The 20,745-nt window shown below is 36.2% G+C and overlaps 1 protein-coding gene across 6 annotated transcripts in view; it reads left to right on the forward strand.

Annotated features, from left to right (window-relative positions):
- EXOC6 (exocyst complex component 6) overlaps window positions 1-20,745 on the forward strand; it is a 227,528-nt gene that overhangs the window by 78,776 nt on the left and 128,007 nt on the right. For all 6 annotated transcript variants that reach the window (XM_017876754.1, XM_017876757.1, XM_017876756.1 and 3 more), the window contains 5 exons: window positions 263-418; window positions 4,749-4,817; window positions 11,336-11,419; window positions 20,165-20,211; window positions 20,330-20,450. In XM_017876754.1, the coding sequence (XP_017732243.1) occupies window positions 263-418; window positions 4,749-4,817; window positions 11,336-11,419; window positions 20,165-20,211; window positions 20,330-20,450 (477 nt within the window). The remainder of the gene's footprint in view (window positions 1-262; window positions 419-4,748; window positions 4,818-11,335; window positions 11,420-20,164; window positions 20,212-20,329; window positions 20,451-20,745) is intronic.

The following is a 20,745-nucleotide window of genomic DNA, read 5'->3' on the forward strand; positions in this document are numbered from 1 at the left end:
GTTGAGGCTGCAGTGAGCTGTGATGGTGCCACAGTACTCCAACCTGGATGACAGAGTGAGACCCTGTTTTTTTTGTTTGTTTGTTTTGTTTTGTTTTAAAAGGAAATGAGAAGACAAAATCATGAATGAGAAAGGGGACATCACTATAGATTCTATACCTACAGACATTAAAAAGATAAAAAAGAACTATAAACAAATTTTTTTAACCAATTTTGACCATAATCAGTTTTGAAATAATCTGAATTTTTCTGTCTCAAAATAGGCACAGCATCAGAAAACCTTCAGTGTTTCTCTGCAGAAACAAAATAAAATGAAATTTGGGAAGAATATATATATAAATCATGATAGGATTCCAGAGGAAAGGAATGAAACTGTATTGAAACATTCACTTGAAGAAGAGGATGAGAATGAAGAGGAGGTGATGGGTTTCCTTCTTTCTTTTCTATTATTAGATAATTTTTTTTCTTTTGGATTGTCATGTACATTTGTGTGATTCAGTTTTCCCATATGCAAAATGAATTTATGTTGTAAAAGTTGTCAGAGTCAAAATGGAGTCATGTGTGTCAAACTTTGACAAAATAGAGGCTGAGAAGGCCGTGAAGGGAGGGCTGTCATGGATGATTTGCCTGGTATCAGGAACTATCACAATAAAGTTTTTGAAATCATAGCTTACTGCATCAGCCCTGCAAAGACAGCTAGCCACTTATATGTGAACAATTGTCTGTTTCAAAACAGGCCAGGCACAGTGGCTAACACCAGTAATCCCAGCACTTTGGGAGGTTGAGGTGGGTGGATCACTTGAGGCAGGAGTTCAAGACCAGTCTGGCCAACATGGTGAAACTCTGTCTCTACTAAAAATATAAAAATTAGCTTGGCGTGGTAGTGGGCACCTCTAGTCCCCGTTACTTGGGAAGCTGAGACACGAGAACTGCTTGAACCCAGGAGGCAGAGGTTGCAGTAAACCAACATTGTGCCACTGTACTCCAGCCTGGGAGACAAAGTGAGATTGTATCTCAAAAAAAAAGACAAAAAACAAACAACTATCTCACAAGGTCAATCCAAAACTGTAAGGGCCTAACCATAACTCCAAAATTACAAGTCCTTTCTAGCAACTAGTGACACTCACCAGTGAACTTTCTTTCAAAACAATTTGCATAACAATCTGTTTCCCCAATAAAACCCTAACCTTCTTTGTTCTCCAGACATGCCAGAGACCACCCTGGTCTGTGCATGTCCTGGATTGTAATCCTATTTTTTTGTTTATTCTCAAATAAATTTTTTTGCTTAGAAATTTGTCTCTATATATTTTTATTTCAAATTGACAAAGTTAATCAGACTGTACTGAGCTATTAGGGCAATGGAGTCATCTGAAATGTTAGGCTAGATAATTGACAGATAAACACGATATATTGTAGATTGTATTTGTAAATCTCTGGTAGTGGAATCTGTAGTAAAAGTGTAAATCTAATTTTTTTTTTTTTGAGATGGGGTCTCACTCTGTCACCCAGGCTGGAGTGCAGTGGCACAACCTTAGCTCACTGCAACCTCTGCCTCCTGGATTCAAGCAGTTCTTCTACCTCAGCCTCCCAAGTAGCTGGGATTACAGGCGTGTGCCACCACGCCCGGCTGGCTAATTTTTGTATTTTTAGTAGAGATGGGGTTTCACCATGCTCGCCAGGCTGGTCTCGAACTCCTGGCCTGGTGATCCGTCCACGTCGGCCTCCCAAAGTGCTGGGATTACAGGTATGCGCCACTGCATCCAAATCTAATTATTTTTATAGTGATTACTTATATTTGAATTACTTGTTGTCAAATTTTTGTCGTAATGTCTTGTCATTTGACCTAATTCTGGATAGTCTACCTTTTAAAAAATTGGTGCTGAAATACTGCAAAATAACTCTAATACAATTAAAGTTTTTTAATGAACAAAAGTCCTAGTAAGTCTAAAACCTTAAAATTATCCTTAAATATTTTCTTTCTTTCAACTTCTATATCCAAATTCATTCTCTCATTCTTTTTTTTTTTTAGAGATAGTGCTCACTCTGTTGCCCATGAGTGCAGTGGTGTAGTCATAGCTCACTACAGCCTGCAACTTCTGGGTCCAAGTGTTCCTCCCACTTTAGTCTCCCAAGTAGCTGGGACTACAAGCATGCCATCACCATGCCTGGCTAATTTAAAAAAAAAAAAAATTCTTATAGAGACAGAGGTCTCACTGTGTTACCAAGGATGGTCTTGAACTCAAATTATCTTGGCCTCAAATTATCCTCTCACTCAGCCTCCCAAAGTGCTGAGATTACAGGTGTGAGCCACCATGCCCGGCATCCTATTGCTTTCGAAAGTTTTTTCTACAGGGCCTGATGCCGTGTCTCATTCCTGTAATGCTAGGACTTTGGGAGGTCGAGGTGGGCGGATTGTTTGAGCCAGGAGTTCGAGACCTGCTTGGCCAACATGGTGAAACCCCTTTCCTACAAAAAAATACAAAAAAAATGCCAGGTGTAGTGCCTGTATTGCCAGCTACTTGGGAGGCTGAGGTGGGAGAATCAGTGAGCCTGGGGAGGTTGAGGATGCAGCAAGCTGTGATCATGTCACTATACAGCAGCCTGGGTGACAGAGTGAGACCCCCATTCCAAAAAAATTACCTCCACAGAATCTTCTATTGAACTTACCTTTTATGGTCGTCTTCAAATTTTTTTTTTAAATTTAGCTACTGTCACAGGAACCTAGTTATTCCCAATTAATTTATAAGTTTTGCCTTGCCAATGATATTTTAAATTCTTTTTCTAAGGACATAATTAGGATACAGTAAGAACTTTTAGTTGAACCATATGACTGTGTGCTCATGACTGCATTTGTGAATGGATGAACAGCTGAGTGTTTACTATGTGCATTTCTTTCTTTCTTTCTTTTTTTTTTTTTTGAGACAGGGTCTTACTCTGTCACCCAGGCTGGAGTGCAGTTGGCATAATCATGGCTTACTGTAACCTCAAACTCTCGTGTTCAAATGCTTCTCCTGCTTCAGCCTCCCAAGTAGTTGGAACTACAGGCACATTTCTGTATATACTATATCCAGCTAAATTTTTTTTTTTTTTTGAGACGGAGTCTTGCCCGGGCTGGAGTGCAGTGGCCGGATCTCAGCTCACTGCAAGCTCCGCCTCCCGGGTTTACGCCATTCTCCTGCCTCAGCCTCTTGAGTAGCTGGGACTATAGGCGCCCGCCACGACGCCCGGCTAGTTTTTTTGCATTTTTTAGTAGAGACAGGGTTTCACCGTGTTAGCCAGGATGGTCTCGATCTCCTGATCTCATGATCCGCCCGTCTCGGCCTCCCAAAGTGCTGGGATTACAGGCTTGAGCCACCGCGCCTGGCCTAAATTTTTTGTCTTTTTTTATAGAGATGGGAAACTGCTGTGTTACCCAGGCTGGTCTTGAACTCCTGGCTTCAAGTGGTCCTTCTGCTTTGGCCTCTTAAAGGGCTGGGATTATAGGTGTGAGCCACCACACCCAGCCACTATGTACATTTCTGCTGTATATCTGAGGATGGGGTGATACATATATACATATTCACACAAATATATGTAATATATATGTAATATATTTGTGTGAATATGTATGCATGTATGTGTATGTGTGTTTGTATGCATATATATGCATATGTAGTGAATGTCTGCTATTGTACTGAATACAGACAAATGAACAGCATTAAACAGTTAAATGACTTCCTAATGTGGAATTAGTATGTCCTGATTAGTCCCTTGAAATTATTATTAGGTTTTTTGTCCCTTTAAATTAAATAAATATTTTTGACATCTGCTTTTTTGTTCTTTCTTAATATTCAGAGGACCTCTGTGTTATTTTCTCCTTTGAGGTTCAGAATGTTGAAAATAGACCATTTAGTCTTCTTACTTCAATTTTCCCCTTCCTGTTCTGTATATCTTTCCTGCTGGGAGCATCACCATCATGCCTTACCCCCAGACCTATACTCTTAGAGGAGCTTGGTTGTTTCCCTGTTCTCTCAGATCGATTTTACTACTATACTGCACTACATTTTGTTTTTATCATTTTCCTAATAAGCAGTATTATATTAAAATAATTTAAGTTCACCCTAGAGATTCACGTGAGTACAAATGTGTTCCTTTAAAAAGGGTTTATGTATTTCTCAAGTTTGAGAAACTTTATAGTACTACATTTCATCAATTATAAGCCTTTTTTTTCACATAACATTTCGGAATATAGGACACATCTTAAAGTTGATGGTGTTATAGTTTTAAGTGGTAGTGTTTTTTTTCTTTCTTAGCGGTCCATAAAATAATACTGATAGTGTCTTTAATTCAGTGCAATAATGACCAATCATATGACATAGCTGCCTAAGAACAGGAACTTTGTCTATAGCTAAACCAAAAAATCTATGTATCATTTTTACCCAAAACAGTAATGAGGTGTCTAGTTATCCATAGCAATTTTCTGTTAATCTATCATACATATTAAAAATATACAATTTCTCTCCTTTGTTATCTTAAATTGAAAACAGTAAACAGTGATAATAAACATACTACAAAGAATAAACTGCTGAAGAAATGCCAAAGCAAAATAAAGAAGGTTTTGTGTTTATAGTATATGCTTTCTATGGGGGAATTGAATAAATGTTCTAACACAAAGTTCATTAATCTTTTCACCTGTCTTTAACTTTACATTATCTAATGGTGGTCTAATGATTTGACCTGTAATTTTTTTTAAAATGGTTTAATTTTCAGGTCTTAACTGTTCAGGATCTTGTTGATTTTTCACCTGTTTATCGATGTTTGCACATTTATTCTGTTTTGGTAAGTATGTTTTATATTTATGTATATATAGCTTTATATTATTCAGAAGGCATATATGTATTTTAAGCCTTAAAAATTGATCATATGCTGTAAATCTTCACATAATTATTTGTGAAATATCCACTGTGTGTAAGGCACTTATATTTTTTGTTTACTTATCATAGTGTAATTTCAAGTGATATACCACTTCATGTCTATTTTAAGAACCTTGTAATAGTTACTTCCATTTCTCCCTATTGCCTTTGTGCTGTTGTTGCATCACAGTCCCTATAAGTTACTTCTATGTGTGTATTCCATACTACATTGCTCTTATTTTTTATTTAATGTTCCTTTTTTAAAATAACTGCTTTATTGAGATCTAATTCACATACCAAAAAACTTACCCTTTTGGAGTATACAATTCAGTGGTTTTAGCATATTCACAAGGATGTGCAACCATTACCACTACCTAATTCCAGAAATACTCCTTACCCACCCCCGCCAACCACTCCCCAAAACACCAAAAATGTGTATCTGGCTGTTATTAGGTGGTGTGTTCTATAGATATCTCTTAGGTGTACTTGATTTATAGGGTTGTTCATGTCTTTTACTTCCTTGTTGGTCTTCTACCTATTCTGTTATTGAAAGTAGAAGTATTGGAGTCTTCAACTATAACTGTTGAATTGTCCATTTTTTCTTTCAGTTTTGCCAGTTTTTTATTCATGTATTTTTAGGGCGTTGTTGGCAGGTGAATATATGTTTATAATTGTTATGTCTTCCTGATGGATTGACCTTTTAAAAAATATCATAAAATATCTTTCTTCATAATGTTTTTTGTCTTAAGGTCTGTTTGGCTTTAATTAGTATAGCCACTCCAGCTTTCTTTTGAGCACTCTTGGCATAGCATGTTTTTCTCCATCCTTTTACTTTCAGTCTCTTTGTATCTTTGAATCTAAAGTATGTCTCCTCTAGGTAACACATAGTTCAGGCTGTTTTTTCCAAATCCAGTCTGCTGATCTCTGCCTTTCAATTGGAGTGTTTAATTCATATACATTTAACGTAATTACTGATAAGGTAGGATTTATGTCTGCTATGATATTCGCCATTTGTTTTAACATGTTTTATGTCTTTTTTGTTCCTCTATTCCTCCGTTAGTACCCTCTTGTGCATTAAATAGATATTTTCTTATGTACCATTTCATTTCCTTTGTCATTTCCCGTTTTTTTTTTTTTTTTTTTTTTGTGATGGAGTTTCGCTCTTGTTGCCCAGGGTGGAGTCTAATGGCATGATCTCAAGCTCACTACAACCTCCACTTCCTGGGTTCAAGTGATTCTCCTGCCTCAGCCTCCTGAGTAGCTGGGTTTACAGGCGCCCACCACCACGGCCAGCTAATTTTTTGTATTTTTTTTACTAGAGATGGGGTTTCACCTTGTTGGCCAGGCTGATCTCAAACTCCTGACCTTAGGTGATCCACCCATCTCGGCCTCCCAAAGTGCTGGGATTACAGGTGAAAGCCACCTAGCTTGGCCTATTTTTTTAGTATTTGCCCTGAGGATTGCAATTAACATCTTACTTTACAACAATTTAGTTAGATTAATACCCTCTTCTTTGTGCTACTGTTTTCTCTTTTCTTTTTTTTTCTTTTCAGACAGGGTCTTGCTCTGTCACCCAAGATGGAGTGCAGTGGCATGATCACAACTCACTGCAGCCTTGACCTCTTTGGGCTCAAGTGATTCTCTCACTTGTGCCTCCCAAGTAGCTGGGACTACAGGCTCATGCCACCATCCTTGGCTAATGTTTGTATTTTTTGTAGAGGTAGAGTTTACAGTATGGTCTTGCTGTTTTATGCTATAAATTTAATAAACTTTCATAGGCTGGAATGCAGTGGTGCGATCTTGGCTTACTGCAACCTTTGCCTCCTGGGTTCAAGCGATTCTACTGCCTTAGCCTCTCAAGTAGCTGGAATTACAGGCGCCTACCACCAAGCCTCACTAATTTTTGTATTTTTGGTAGAGACGGGGTTTCTCCATGTTGGCTAACCTGGTCTCGAACTCCTAACCTCAGGTGATCTGCCCACCTTGGCCTCCCAAAGTGCTGAGATTACAGGCATGAGCCATCGTGGCCAGGCACTAATTTCTTAGTATTATTACAAGTCCTTCTCCTTCTACTCATTATTCCAGTTCTCCCATTTCCCAGCATTATAGCATTGGGAAAATTACTTCTCTTATTTGAGTTCCTCATTTGCAAAATATGGTTAACAATTTGTAAGGCTATGTTGGGTATTAGAGTCAATATAAATGATAAAAGTGCTTGGTATAGGACCTGGTATAAAATAGCAGGCAGTAAATGTTAAAGGGGTTATTATAAAAGGGTTACATTAATATGTATGATTTCAAGGACTGTTGACTATAAGTCTGTTTTAGCCAAAAAAGCTCTATGTCCAAAATCCTAAGGTATCCTACTCTATTTGATAAAATATGAGTATTCCACGAAAGGAAAATAGGTATAATGTCAAAACAAGGGATTCTTGTGCTACACACAATATTCACAATATAGCTTGTTGTAGCTTATTATTTTTCAGACTTTGAGAAGTCCTAAGAGCTTATCTGACTTTTCTTTTTTTTTTCTCTCTTCTCTATTTTCATTTCTTTTTTTTTTATTTTTTATTTTTTATTTTATTATACTTTAAGTTCTAGGGTACATGTGCATAACGTGCAGGTTTGTTACATATGTACACTTATGCCATGTTGGTGTGCTGCNCTTTGAGTTTAGGGATCATTTTCTTAGAATACTGAATATTGAATGAGTTAATTTCCTAATTATCTGATGAATACTGAATATAGTGTGCAAATTGCTGCCCTAGGAGTTTTTAAGGGTATATGAAGGCTTTCCAAGGGGCCCTGGGCTAGAAACTTTAGGGAAATAAATTTTAGGCCCATAGCTTTCTTTCTAAAAATGATCTGTTTGGGAACCCCAACCTGTCTTCACAATAGTTCTTCTCTTACTATTGGTGCTCTGCTCAGATTCTTTTGGGTCCGTTTTCACCTAGAAGCTACCCCACATCAGATTACCAGGGTTGAGATTAATCAGTTACGGTTTGTGGATATGGTGTTTGAAAGCCTAGATTCCTTGCCTAGATTAGGACAACACTGAGATATAACTTATGCTCTAAAGTTGCAGTGTGGAATCAGGCACCCAATTTTTTGCCTGAGATGGTACCCTTGGTTGGTTTCTTCTTGTTCCTTTTACTTTCTTCACTTCTTGAAAAGTTTCCTTCTTGAACATTTTTTTAGTTTATCATTGATCTCAGATTCTGTTTCTAGGACAGCTACCTAAGATACTGACCATATTAGTTATCAATTGCTGAATAACACACTGCCTTAAAACAACAAACATTATTATTTCACAGGGTTAGCAGTCAGGGAGTGGCTTAGCTAGGTGGTTCTGGCTACAGGTCTCTTACGAGATTCTAGTCAAGATGTCAGTGAGGACTGCTGTCATCTGAAGACTTAACAGGGACTGGAGGATTTGCCTCTATGATGGCTGTTGGTAGAAGGCCTCAGTTCCTTGCCACGTGTAGTGTCTACCAGGCCGCTTGAAAGTCCTCATGACATGGCAGCTGGCTTCCCCCAGAGGGAGTCATCCAGGAGAGAAACCAAGATGGAAGCCATAATTCCTTTCATAACACAATCTCAGAAGTGACATACCATTACTTCTGCTTTATCCTATTCGTCACATAGATTAACTCAGGTGCATTGTGGGAGAGGACCACACAAGGCTATGAATACCATGAGGTGGGGATCTTTTGAGGCCATTTTGAAGGCTACCACGTTTACTTTATAAATGAAAATGATACCCTTCACTGATACTCAGTACTACCATGGTGCATTGTCTTGAGATGTAAAAACTTCCAGGGTGCCAAATAAAGGAGAAGTCTCTTTTAATTGTTAATCAAGGAACTGTATTAGGAGTTCTTTCCTTTCCATTTTTGCACAAATTTCTGTTAAGGGTAAAATCATGTTAGAAACAGTATATTTTGTCCCGTGGTAGGATATTCTGAATTTAGATCTTAGTAGGGAGTAATGACATAAGTAGGAATAACGATAGTTTCCTTTTAATGACCTATTCTTTTTCCCCCTAGCTATTGACAACAAGTATATTGCTTTTAAGAGAGTGTCCCTGTGAGAGTACAGCAAAGAGAACACAGAGAATTTTGAATGCTAAAGCTATGTCCTATGTGTTTAAATGTAAACAATGATTTTTGGCTAATCTTAATACTCTTCCTTAGGATGTATCATTTGCTGTAAAGAAAAACACCTTTAAACAGCCAAATGACATGGGTTAGTAAAGCTGTATCTTTTAAACATGAATGGAGTGTTTCCTGGGGCTGCCAAAAATTTTGAGTTACACTGGCTAACCTTATTTTTTCATATTCATGTACATTATGATTCATTAAAGAGGGTAAAGCTGTTTAGCTATCATAAGTCTAAGTCCAACTGTTTAATGTTTTCTAATTCATATTTAGAGTAAACCCTGGCTATTCATTTTTAGCAGCATATACTATTCTCTTTTGTTAAACACCGAGAAAAAGCATGATCATATCTAATGAAATTAATGGAGTTATGCCTGATTTTATTGTTTGATTTATTGATTAGTAGGAGTGCATTTTATTTATGTCTTTTTATTTATTTTAGCAACTTTAGGGGTACAAGTGGTTTTTGGTTATGTGGATGAATTGTATAGTAATGAAGTCTAGGCTTTTAGCGTACTTGTCACCTGAATAGTGTACATTGTACCCAATAGGTGATTTTTTTCATCCTTCACCCCACTTCTGAATCTCCAGTGTTCATTATAGCACCCCACATGTTCCTGTATACCCATAGCTTACCTCTCACTGATAACTGAAAGCATGCAGTATTTGGTTTTCTGTTCCTGAGTTCCTTCACTTAGGATAATGGTGTCTAGTTTCATGCAAGTTGCTCCAAAAAACATTATTTTATTCTTTTTTATATCCCTGATTTTTATACTTGGTTGTATTTAATTATTTCCAAAAGTTGAACAACAGAGTTTTATTTATGTCCACATGTTAATGGAAAGCATGTAGTATTGTTTATTATGCTCCTTACTTCATAAAAGCTTAGAATTTCAGGTGTATATTACATTGCATTATTGTAAATTAAGTAATGAGAAACAGAGTAAGTAATGAGAAACTGATTTATTATCTTGATTTTAAGGTGTGTGAATGCACAAAACAATCACACTGGGTTTAAATAATATTGGCTGCTTTTTGTAATCCCATAATTTTTTTTTTTTTTTTTCCTAAGACAGAGTCTCAGTCTGTTGCCCAGGCTGGAGTGCAGTGGTGTGATCTTGGCTCACTGCATCCTCTGCCTCTCAGGTTCAAGCAATTATCATGCCACAGTCTCCCAAGTAGCTGGGATTACTGGTGTGTGCTACCACGCATGGCTAGTTTTTGTATTTTTAGACAAAACGGTTTCACCATGTTGACCAGGTTGGTCTCAAACTCCTGGCCTCAAGTGATCTGTCCTCCTCGGCCTCCCAAAGTGCTGGGATTACAGGCATGAGCCAGTGCGACTGGCATTGGTGAAATAATGGTGTAAACCCATAATTTCTCAGTGGTTTTCATGATGTAATTTTTTTTAAGAGATGGGGTCTCGCTTTTGTCTAGCCTGGAGTGCAGTGGTGAGATCATAGCTCACTGCCACTTTGAATTCCTGGATTCAAGTGATCCTCTGGCCTCAGCCTCCCGAGTAGGTGGGACTACAGGTGCATGCCACTATGCCTGGCTAATTTAAAAAAAAAATTTTTTTTTGAAGAGACACCTTGACATGTTGCCCAGGCTGATCATGAACTCCTGGCCTCAAGCAATCCTCTGATTTCAGGCTCATCTTTACTTTTTTTGAATTGAAACTTGGAGTCAGACTTTTCCGGAGAGACACTAAGTACAATTTGACTTACTAGTTTGATCATGAGTACTGGCTTTGCTAATTAGATTTTAGGTTTTAGGGTGGATTTTTAAAAAAAATAAATCAAATGCCCTAAGTCTGCAGGTCAGAATTTGAACCAGAAAGTATATTATTAATGGGGGAAAAAAGTCTCACTCATTCTATTAAGATATTTATTTCCAATAAAAATATACTTTTGGGTTTACTCATTATCAAAATGTATGATATAGTTAGGCCATTTGCATCAGTTAAGTACTGATTATGATAATTTCACCCCAAGGAAGAAAACCCACTATGACACCTAAAGCCTTATAATCTCAAAGATAAAAGTAAAACATACCATATTAGACAGTGTTTTTTAAAATTAAGTTAGAATGTATATATTTTATGTTTTTTTAAATATGGGGTTTCATGGTAAAAAGGAATCTGAGGAGAAAAGAAATGAAAAAAAAAAAAAAAAAGATAAAAGAGATGAGGTCTCACTCTGTTGCCCCAGCAGAAGTAAAGAAGTATCTGTTTTAGTTGTGTGTGTGTGTATGTGTCTTTTTCATTACTCTGCTGATTTTATTTTAGGGTGATGAGGAAACATTTGAAAACTATTATCGAAAACAAAGAAAGAAACAAGCAAGACTGGTATTGCAACCCCAGTCGAATATGGTAAGTATGGGATGTTTTGAATTGGTTATGTTGTCACTCTTTATCCCCTTATCCTGTTTTAATTTCTTCAGAGCATGTATCACTATTCATTCAACTACAAATATTTATTGAACACCTACCATTTCCAAACATTGGTTTAAGTGCTAAGGGTACAACAGTGAACCAAACAGATAAGTCCGTTTTCTCATGAACTTACATTCTATTAGAAAAGATAGATAGCGAATTAAAAAAAAAAAAAGACCAACAAGAAATATGTAAAATATCAGGGAATGATAATTAGTTTCTGACAATATAGTGGATTATGTACCTTGATTAATTGTCCCACTGAAAAGACAACTGAAGATGCTAGATAGACATTTAGAACAAACAAACAAAAAGACCAGAAATTAAGTGAATAAAGAACTGTTCTATATATTGATTGTGGTGATAGTTAGTAGATGTGTTTGTAAAACTCATAGAAACTGAATATTAAAGAGTATTATTGTATGTGACTTATACCTCAATACATCTGACTATAAAACAATCATAACAGTAAAACCCAAATGAAGGCAGAAATGCAGATAGGTTTAATGAAACATTGAATATAGCTTTTATCCTAGGAGCATCTGGTGAGTAGGAAAGCATGAGTTTTGAGGACATTGGGTACAGAGGGCTAAGGCCAGAGCCCACCCAAAGTAGGTGTCTAGTAAGAGTTTGTCTCCCTTGTAAAGCTGAGACTCCAGAGGATTTAAAGCCCCATTATTAGGATGAGCTAGAGATAAAGCCATCTAAAAATCCTTCTGTTCCCTCTGGCAAATACTGTAAGGAAAATTACCTATCTCAAATCTGAGTGCTGAGTGAATGAGAGAAAAAATCCCTCTGAGAATTCATAACAAGCAGTTTGTTACCACTTGTGTTTGCAACCCAAATTCATCATACTTGGATAGTCAAAGACATCTCAAGCTCAACTTTTAAAGTATTTTCATCCTGATACTATCTCCAGGTGCCTGGCAGAAGCAAATACAGATATGTGCACCTTCTTTCCAGAGTTAAAATGAGCAATTCACAGTCAGAAATAATTACCAAATGAGGGAGAATCATAAGAAATATTAACAACAAAAATAGATTCTAAAAGACTTGATATTTGAATTATTAGCCATGGAGTATATAATAGTGCTACTTAGTATATTTAAAGAAATAAAAGCCAAGCTTGCTAATATAAATAGGGAACAGAAACTATAAAGAATGACCAAATAGATGTGAAGAAATATCAGGTAGAACATCTAGAAATTAAATAGATATTAACTGAAGTTAAAAATATTATGAATAGGTTTAACAGTTGATGAATTCTCTCTTAGTTAATCTGAAGAAACTATATGGAAGTAAGCATCACAAAGAGACAGAAGGAAAAATTACAGAAGTGAAATATGAGGGATACAGAGAAGTCTAACATATATCTAATTGGAGTTTCAGAAAGAGGATAGAGCAAATGAGACTGAAGAATATTTGATGCCATATGGCTAAGAATTTTCTGGGACAAATGAGAAATAGTCAAGCCCAAGGAATCCCAGATACCTTAAATAAAAAGAAATACAGTCTTAGAAACCTTATAATTAAATTGCAGAACACCAAAGTTAAAGAGGAATAGAAGAGCTGAAAACTTATCAGCTATCTTGATCTGATTAACATTTATTGAATACTCCACCCCAGATGGAAGAATACACATGCTTTACATGTGCACATGGAAGGTTCACCAATATCATATTCTGGGCCATGAAACAAACATCAACAAATATAAAAAGCTGGGCCGGGTGCAGTGGCTCATGCCTGTAATCCCAGCACTTTGGGAGGCTGAGGCAGGTGGATCACCTAAGGGGATTTGAGACCAGCCTGGCCAACATGGTGAAACCCCATCTCTACTAAAAATACAAACATTATCCAGGCATAGTGGCAGGTGCCTGTAATCTCAGCTGCGCAGGAGGCTGAGGCAGGAGAATTGCTTGAACCCAGGAGGTGGAGGTTGCGGTGAACTGACATTGCATCATTGCACTCCAACCTGGGCGACAAGAGTGTGACTCTGTTTCAAATAATAATAATAATAATAATAATAATAATAATAATAATAATAAATAGAAAAAGCTTGAAATCATACAAAGTCTGTCCTCTGGCTGCAAGAGAATTAAATGATCGATACGCAAAAAATGAATATTGACTTACCTCTTTCAACAATTCAAGTGGATCATGGACCTAAATGTAAGAGCTAAAATTGTAAACTTTTAGAAGAAAACAAAGGATAAAATCTTTATTACCTTGGGTTCTACGATATTCTACAGTGTATTTACAGTGTTTTTCTATGTGAGATACATAAAGCATGAGCCATAAAAGAAAAATAGTAGATGATTTGAACATCAAAATCTAAAACTTTGGGTTTTCAAAAGATGTTGTTAAAAAAATGAAAAGGCTGGCTCATGCCTGTAATCCCAGCACTTTGGGAGGCCAAGGCGGGCGTATCATGAGGTCAAGAGATCAAGAGCATCCTGGCAAACATGGTGAAACCCCATCTCTACTAAAAATACAAAAATCAGCTGGGGATGGTGGCGTGTGCCTGTAGTCCCAGCTACTAGAGAGACTGAGGTAGGAGAACCACTTGAACCTGGGAGGCGGAGGTTGCAGTGAGCCCAGTTCGTGCCACTGCACTCCAGCCTGGCGACAGAGCAAGACTCCATCTCGGGGAGTGCGGGCGGGGGAAGGAAAGGAAAAGGCAAGATACAGACTTGGAGAAAATATTTGCAGAACTCATGTCTATAAAGGGTCTTTATCCAGAATATGTAAAGAATTACTTTACATTATTACTTTACAGTTATACAACTGAGTTGTATAACTCAGTAATTGAAGACAGATAAACCAGTTTTAAAAATGGACAAAAGATTTGAATAGACATTTTACCAAAGATACACTGATGGCAAATAAGCACATGAAAAGATATTCAGTATAATTTTTTCATCAGGGAAATGCAAATTAAAATCACAATAAGATACCACTACATACTTACTAGAATGACTAAAATTGAAAGGATTGATAATAGCAAGTGCTGGTGAGGATATGAATCCAGTGGAACTCTCATGCACTTCTGATAGATATAAAATTATACTGCCACTTTGGAAAATGGTTTGGCAATTTGTTACAATGTTAAGCATACTCTCCTATGACCTAGCAGTCCTGCTCCTAGGTATTTATCCATGAGAAATGAAAATGCATCTTTATACGGTGGCTCATAAATGTTTGTAGTAGCTTTATTATAAATGCCAAAAACTAGAGACATCTGAATGTCTGTTAACTAGTGAATAAATTGTGGTACATCCATGTGTATAAACAAATTATTGTATGTTTTATGTAATGAAACTACTGGGCACTAAATGGGAATTGATACATGCAGTGATATGGATGAATGTCAAAAGTATTATTCTAAGTGAAAAAATTCATATACAATAAAGTTATATGCCATATGAGTTATGTTATATGACATTTTTAAAAAGACAAAACTCTAGGACAGAATGGGATCAGTGGTGGCCAAGGCCTATGGGTTCGGCAGGGTAATTCTCTACAAAAGGGCAGGAGGGAACTTTCTGAGATGGATATGTTGTATACTTTGATTTTTCTGGTGGTTACACAACTGTCTACATTTGTCAAAACTTGGTGAACTCTACATGTAAAAAAGGGCTAATTTTATTATATGTAAATTATACCTCAATAAAGTTAACTTTAGAAACAAACGTAAACAGAAAATCTTAAAAGTACCCAAAGAGAAAAGAGGTTATTTTCAAGTAAACAAAACAATAAAATATTTTCAATTCTGAAAAAAGTAACTGTCAACTTACGATTCTATATCGAGTGAAACAAGGGCAGAGATAGACATTTTCAGACAAAGAAGAGCAGAGTTGGCCACTAAGATGCGCTTACTAAGGAGATTCTATGGATATGCTTCAAACAAAAGGAATGTGATGCCAAATGGAAGATGTGAGATGCAAGAAGGAATGAATAGCAAAAAAAGTATAAATATTTAGGTAAATCTAAAATGACTGTAGGAAAAATATAAAATATTATGGACATTAAAACAGCATAGAATTTTAATTTGTGCAGCAGCAATAAGAAAAAAATAAGATAGAATTAAAATACACAACGATAACAAAAAACATCAGAATGAGATGGAAGTTAATGAAATTAAACTATCCTACAGTCTAAAGCGTCCAGCAGAAGAGTAAAAACATTGACTAGCTTTAAGAGTTTGGTTACTTAAGGATGTGTAATGTGATTTCTAGAGTAACCACTGAAGGAATAGAAACAGGGTATATATACTTTTATATAATACAGGGAGAGCTAGAATGATAAGAATACAATTTTTTGTTTGTGTGCTTTTGAGTTGATAAAAATGGTAATTCTAAACCTGTAAGCACTTGATAACATTGACTCAAAGTATTTAAAGTACAATTGCCACAACTACAAGGAGAAATAGAAAACCCACAAGTATAGCGAGTTTTGTTTTGTTTTGTTTTGTTTTTTGAGACAGAGTCTCACTCTGTCACCCAGTCTGGCATGCAGTGGTGTGATCTTGGCTCACTGCAAGCTCCGCTTCCTGGGTTCATGCCATTCTCCTGGCTCAGCCTCCTGAGTAGCTGGGACTACAGGCACCTGCCACCATGTCCGGCTAATTTTTTGTATTTTTAGTAGAGACAGGATTTCACCATGTTAGCCAGGATGGTCTCGATCTCCTGACCTCGTGATCCGCCCTCCTCAGCCTCCCAAAGTGCTAGGATTACAGGCGTGAGCCACCGCGCCCACCCAGCGAGTTTTAAAATATGTGTCAGTATATTCTAAATCAAGTAGACATAACATCAGTAAGAATACAAAACATGCTTAATAGGCTTCATCTAATGGAATATATAGAATCCTATTTCAACAACTGTAGGAACATATTCTTTTCAAGCACACATGGACCGTTATTAAAAATTTGACTACATACTGTGCTATAAAGCAAGTATCAGGAAATATCAAGCATTTGGTGTCATGTAGACTATATTTTCCAGTCACAGTATTTCTAAGCTAAAATGTATTAACAATCCTCACCCCAAAACACCTGAAAAAAAACCCAGATGTTTGAAAATTTGATCACATTTATGAAATTTGCNTAGAAAAGCTTGAAATCATACAAAGTCTGTCCTCTGGCTGCAAGAGAATTAAATGATCGATACGCAAAAAATGAATATTGACTTACCTCTTTCAACAATTCAAGTGGATCATGGACCTAAATGTAAGAGCTAAAATTGTAAACTTTTAGAAGAAAACAAAGGATAAAATCTTTATTACCTTGGGTTCTACGATATTCTACAGTGTATTTACAGTGTTTTCTATGTGAGATACATAAAGCATGAGCCATAAAAGAAAATAGTAGATGATTTGAACATCAAAATCTAAAACTTTGGGTTTTCAAAAGATGTTGTTAAAAAAATGAAAAGGCTGGCTCATGCCTGTAATCCCAGCACTTTGGGAGGCCAAGGCGGGCGTATCATGAGGTCAAGAGATCAAGAGCATCCTGGCAAACATGGTGAAACCCCATCTCTACTAAAATACAAAATCAGCTGGGGATGGTGGCGTGTGCCTGTAGTCCCAGCTACTAGAGAGACTGAGGTAGGAGAACCACTTGAACCTGGGAGGCGGAGGTTGCAGTGAGCCCAGTTCGTGCCACTGCACTCCAGCCTGGCGACAGAGCAAGACTCCATCTCGGGGAGTGCGGGCGGGGAAGGAAAGGAAAAGGCAAGATACAGACTTGGAGAAAATATTTGCAGAACTCATGTCTATAAAGGGTCTTTATCCAGAATATGTAAAGAATTACTTTACATTATTACTTTACAGTTATACAACTGAGTTGTATAACTCAGTAATTGAAGACAGATAAACCAGTTTTAAAATGGACAAAAGATTTGAATAGACATTTTACCAAAGATACACTGATGGCAAATAAGCACATGAAAAGATATTCAGTATAATTTTTTCATCAGGGAAATGCAAATTAAAATCACAATAAGATACCACTACATACTTACTAGAATGACTAAAATTGAAAGGATTGATAATAGCAAGTGCTGGTGAGGATATGAATCCAGTGGAACTCTCATGCACTTCTGATAGATATAAAATTATACTGCCACTTTGGAAAATGGTTTGGCAATTTGTTACAATGTTAAGCATACTCTCCTATGACCTAGCAGTCCTGCTCCTAGGTATTTATCCATGAGAAATGAAAATGCATCTTTATACGGTGGCTCATAAATGTTTGTAGTAGCTTTATTATAAATGCCAAAACTAGAGACATCTGAATGTCTGTTAACTAGTGAATAAATTGTGGTACATCCATGTGTATAAACAAATTATTGTATGTTTTATGTAATGAAACTACTGGGCACTAAATGGGAATTGATACATGCAGTGATATGGATGAATGTCAAAAGTATTATTCTAAGTGAAAAAATTCATATACAATAAAGTTATATGCCATATGAGTTATGTTATATGACATTTTAAAAGACAAAACTCTAGGACAGAATGGGATCAGTGGTGGCCAAGGCCTATGGGTTCGGCAGGGTAATTCTCTACAAAAGGGCAGGAGGGAACTTTCTGAGATGGATATGTTGTATACTTTGATTTTCTGGTGGTTACACAACTGTCTACATTTGTCAAAACTTGGTGAACTCTACATGTAAAAAAGGGCTAATTTTATTATATGTAAATTATACCTCAATAAAGTTAACTTTAGAAACAAACGTAAACAGAAAATCTTAAAAGTACCCAAAGAGAAAAGAGGTTATTTTCAAGTAAACAAAACAATAAAATATTTTCAATTCTGAAAAAAGTAACTGTCAACTTACGATTCTATATCGAGTGAAACAAGGGCAGAGATAGACATTTTCAGACAAAGAAGAGCAGAGTTGGCCACTAAGATGCGCTTACTAAGGAGATTCTATGGATATGCTTCAAACAAAAGGAATGTGATGCCAAATGGAAGATGTGAGATGCAAGAAGGAATGAATAGCAAAAAAAGTATAAATATTTAGGTAAATCTAAAATGACTGTAGGAAAATATAAAATATTATGGACATTAAAACAGCATAGAATTTTAATTTGTGCAGCAGCAATAAGAAAAAAATAAGATAGAATTAAAATACACAACGATAACAAAAAACATCAGAATGAGATGGAAGTTAATGAAATTAAACTATCCTACAGTCTAAAGCGTCCAGCAGAAGAGTAAAACATTGACTAGCTTTAAGAGTTTGGTTACTTAAGGATGTGTAATGTGATTTCTAGAGTAACCACTGAAGGAATAGAAACAGGGTATATATACTTTTATATAATACAGGGAGAGCTAGAATGATAAGAATACAATTTTTTGTTTGTGTGCTTTTGAGTTGATAAAATGGTAATTCTAAACCTGTAAGCACTTGATAACATTGACTCAAAGTATTTAAAGTACAATTGCCACAACTACAAGGAGAAATAGAAAACCCACAAGTATAGCGAGTTTTGTTTTGTTTTGTTTTGTTTTTTGAGACAGAGTCTCACTCTGTCACCCAGTCTGGCATGCAGTGGTGTGATCTTGGCTCACTGCAAGCTCCGCTTCCTGGGTTCATGCCATTCTCCTGGCTCAGCCTCCTGAGTAGCTGGGACTACAGGCACCTGCCACCATGTCCGGCTAATTTTTTGTATTTTAGTAGAGACAGGATTTCACCATGTTAGCCAGGATGGTCTCGATCTCCTGACCTCGTGATCCGCCCTCCTCAGCCTCCCAAAGTGCTAGGATTACAGGCGTGAGCCACCGCGCCCACCCAGCGAGTTTTAAAATATGTGTCAGTATATTCTAAATCAAGTAGACATAACATCAGTAAGAATACAAAACATGCTTAATAGGCTTCATCTAATGGAATATATAGAATCCTATTTCAACAACTGTAGGAACATATTCTTTTCAAGCACACATGGACCGTTATTAAAATTTGACTACATACTGTGCTATAAAGCAAGTATCAGGAAATATCAAGCATTTGGTGTCATGTAGACTATATTTTCCAGTCACAGTATTTCTAAGCTAAAATGTATTAACAATCCTCACCCCAAAACACCTGAAAAAAAACCCAGATGTTTGAAAATTTGATCACATTTATGAAATTTGCAAAACATAACCTTTGAACTTAATTGAAATATGAAATATTTCATGTAATAAACTTTTTATGAATGAAAGTCAAATGATCAAATATTTTTCTATATGCCTTTTGTTAAAATTATAAACAATAGGCAATCATAAAACCGTAACAGGTTTTGGCAGAATTTATAATCTGATTACTATTTGAAAAATATTCTGGCAGCTGTATAGAGAATAGACTGTAGGGGACAGGCTGGGAGTTGGGGAGATTATGAAGGAGGATGGTATAATAAATAGTCAAAGTAGAGGTGATGACAGCTTTGACTAGTCTGCTGAGAAGGGGGTTCTGAAATCATATTTCCTTTTTAACTTGTTTATCTCCTTTCGAATGTACATTCCATGAGAGTAAGGACTTTTTATTATTTACAAATATATCGCTGGTACCTAAAAATGTGTGTGGCATATAGTAGGCTCTCAATAAATATTTGTTAATGAAGTTGTAGTGACTTGGAACTTACCTTTATGTTACCGGTATTTATTGGTTTAAATTGATTTTTATTTTTCATTTTAAGCATGAAACAGTTGATGGCTATAGAAGATATTTCACTCAAATTGTAGGGTATGTATCTAATATGGAAATAACTATTATTAATTTTATACTATGTTAAATGCCAGAAATACTTATTTATAATTTGGGTTTTTTTTTTAACATGTGCTTTGGTAATTACTGTTTTTAGGTTCTTTGTGGTAGAAGATCACATTTTACATGTGACCCAAGGATTAGTAACCAGAGCATACACTGATGAACTTTGGAACATGGCCCTCTCAAAGATAATTGCTGTCCTTAGAGCTCATTCAGTAAGTCAGACAATTTACATTACTAAAATTTTAATTCAGTTACTTCAAGAACTTCTGAGCTGCATAATGTCAGAGGAAAACTGTACCTTCATCTTTCTGCATTGTTTTAGTAGTTGCTCAGATTTGGAAGTAGTAATGTCAGGCTTTTGTTTGGTAATCTCAGGCTTTTATATATATATAAAGTATTTTATAAGTATTATATACATTTTTTGTTTGTGTGCTTTTGAGTTGATAAAAATGGTAATTGTAAACCTGTAAGCAGTTGATAACATTGACTCAAAGTCAATATAATATA

This window comes from Rhinopithecus bieti, unplaced genomic scaffold (assembly GCF_001698545.2).
Source record: "Rhinopithecus bieti isolate Rb0 unplaced genomic scaffold, ASM169854v2 scaffold_9383, whole genome shotgun sequence".
Classification (NCBI taxonomy): Eukaryota; Metazoa; Chordata; class Mammalia; order Primates; family Cercopithecidae; genus Rhinopithecus; species Rhinopithecus bieti.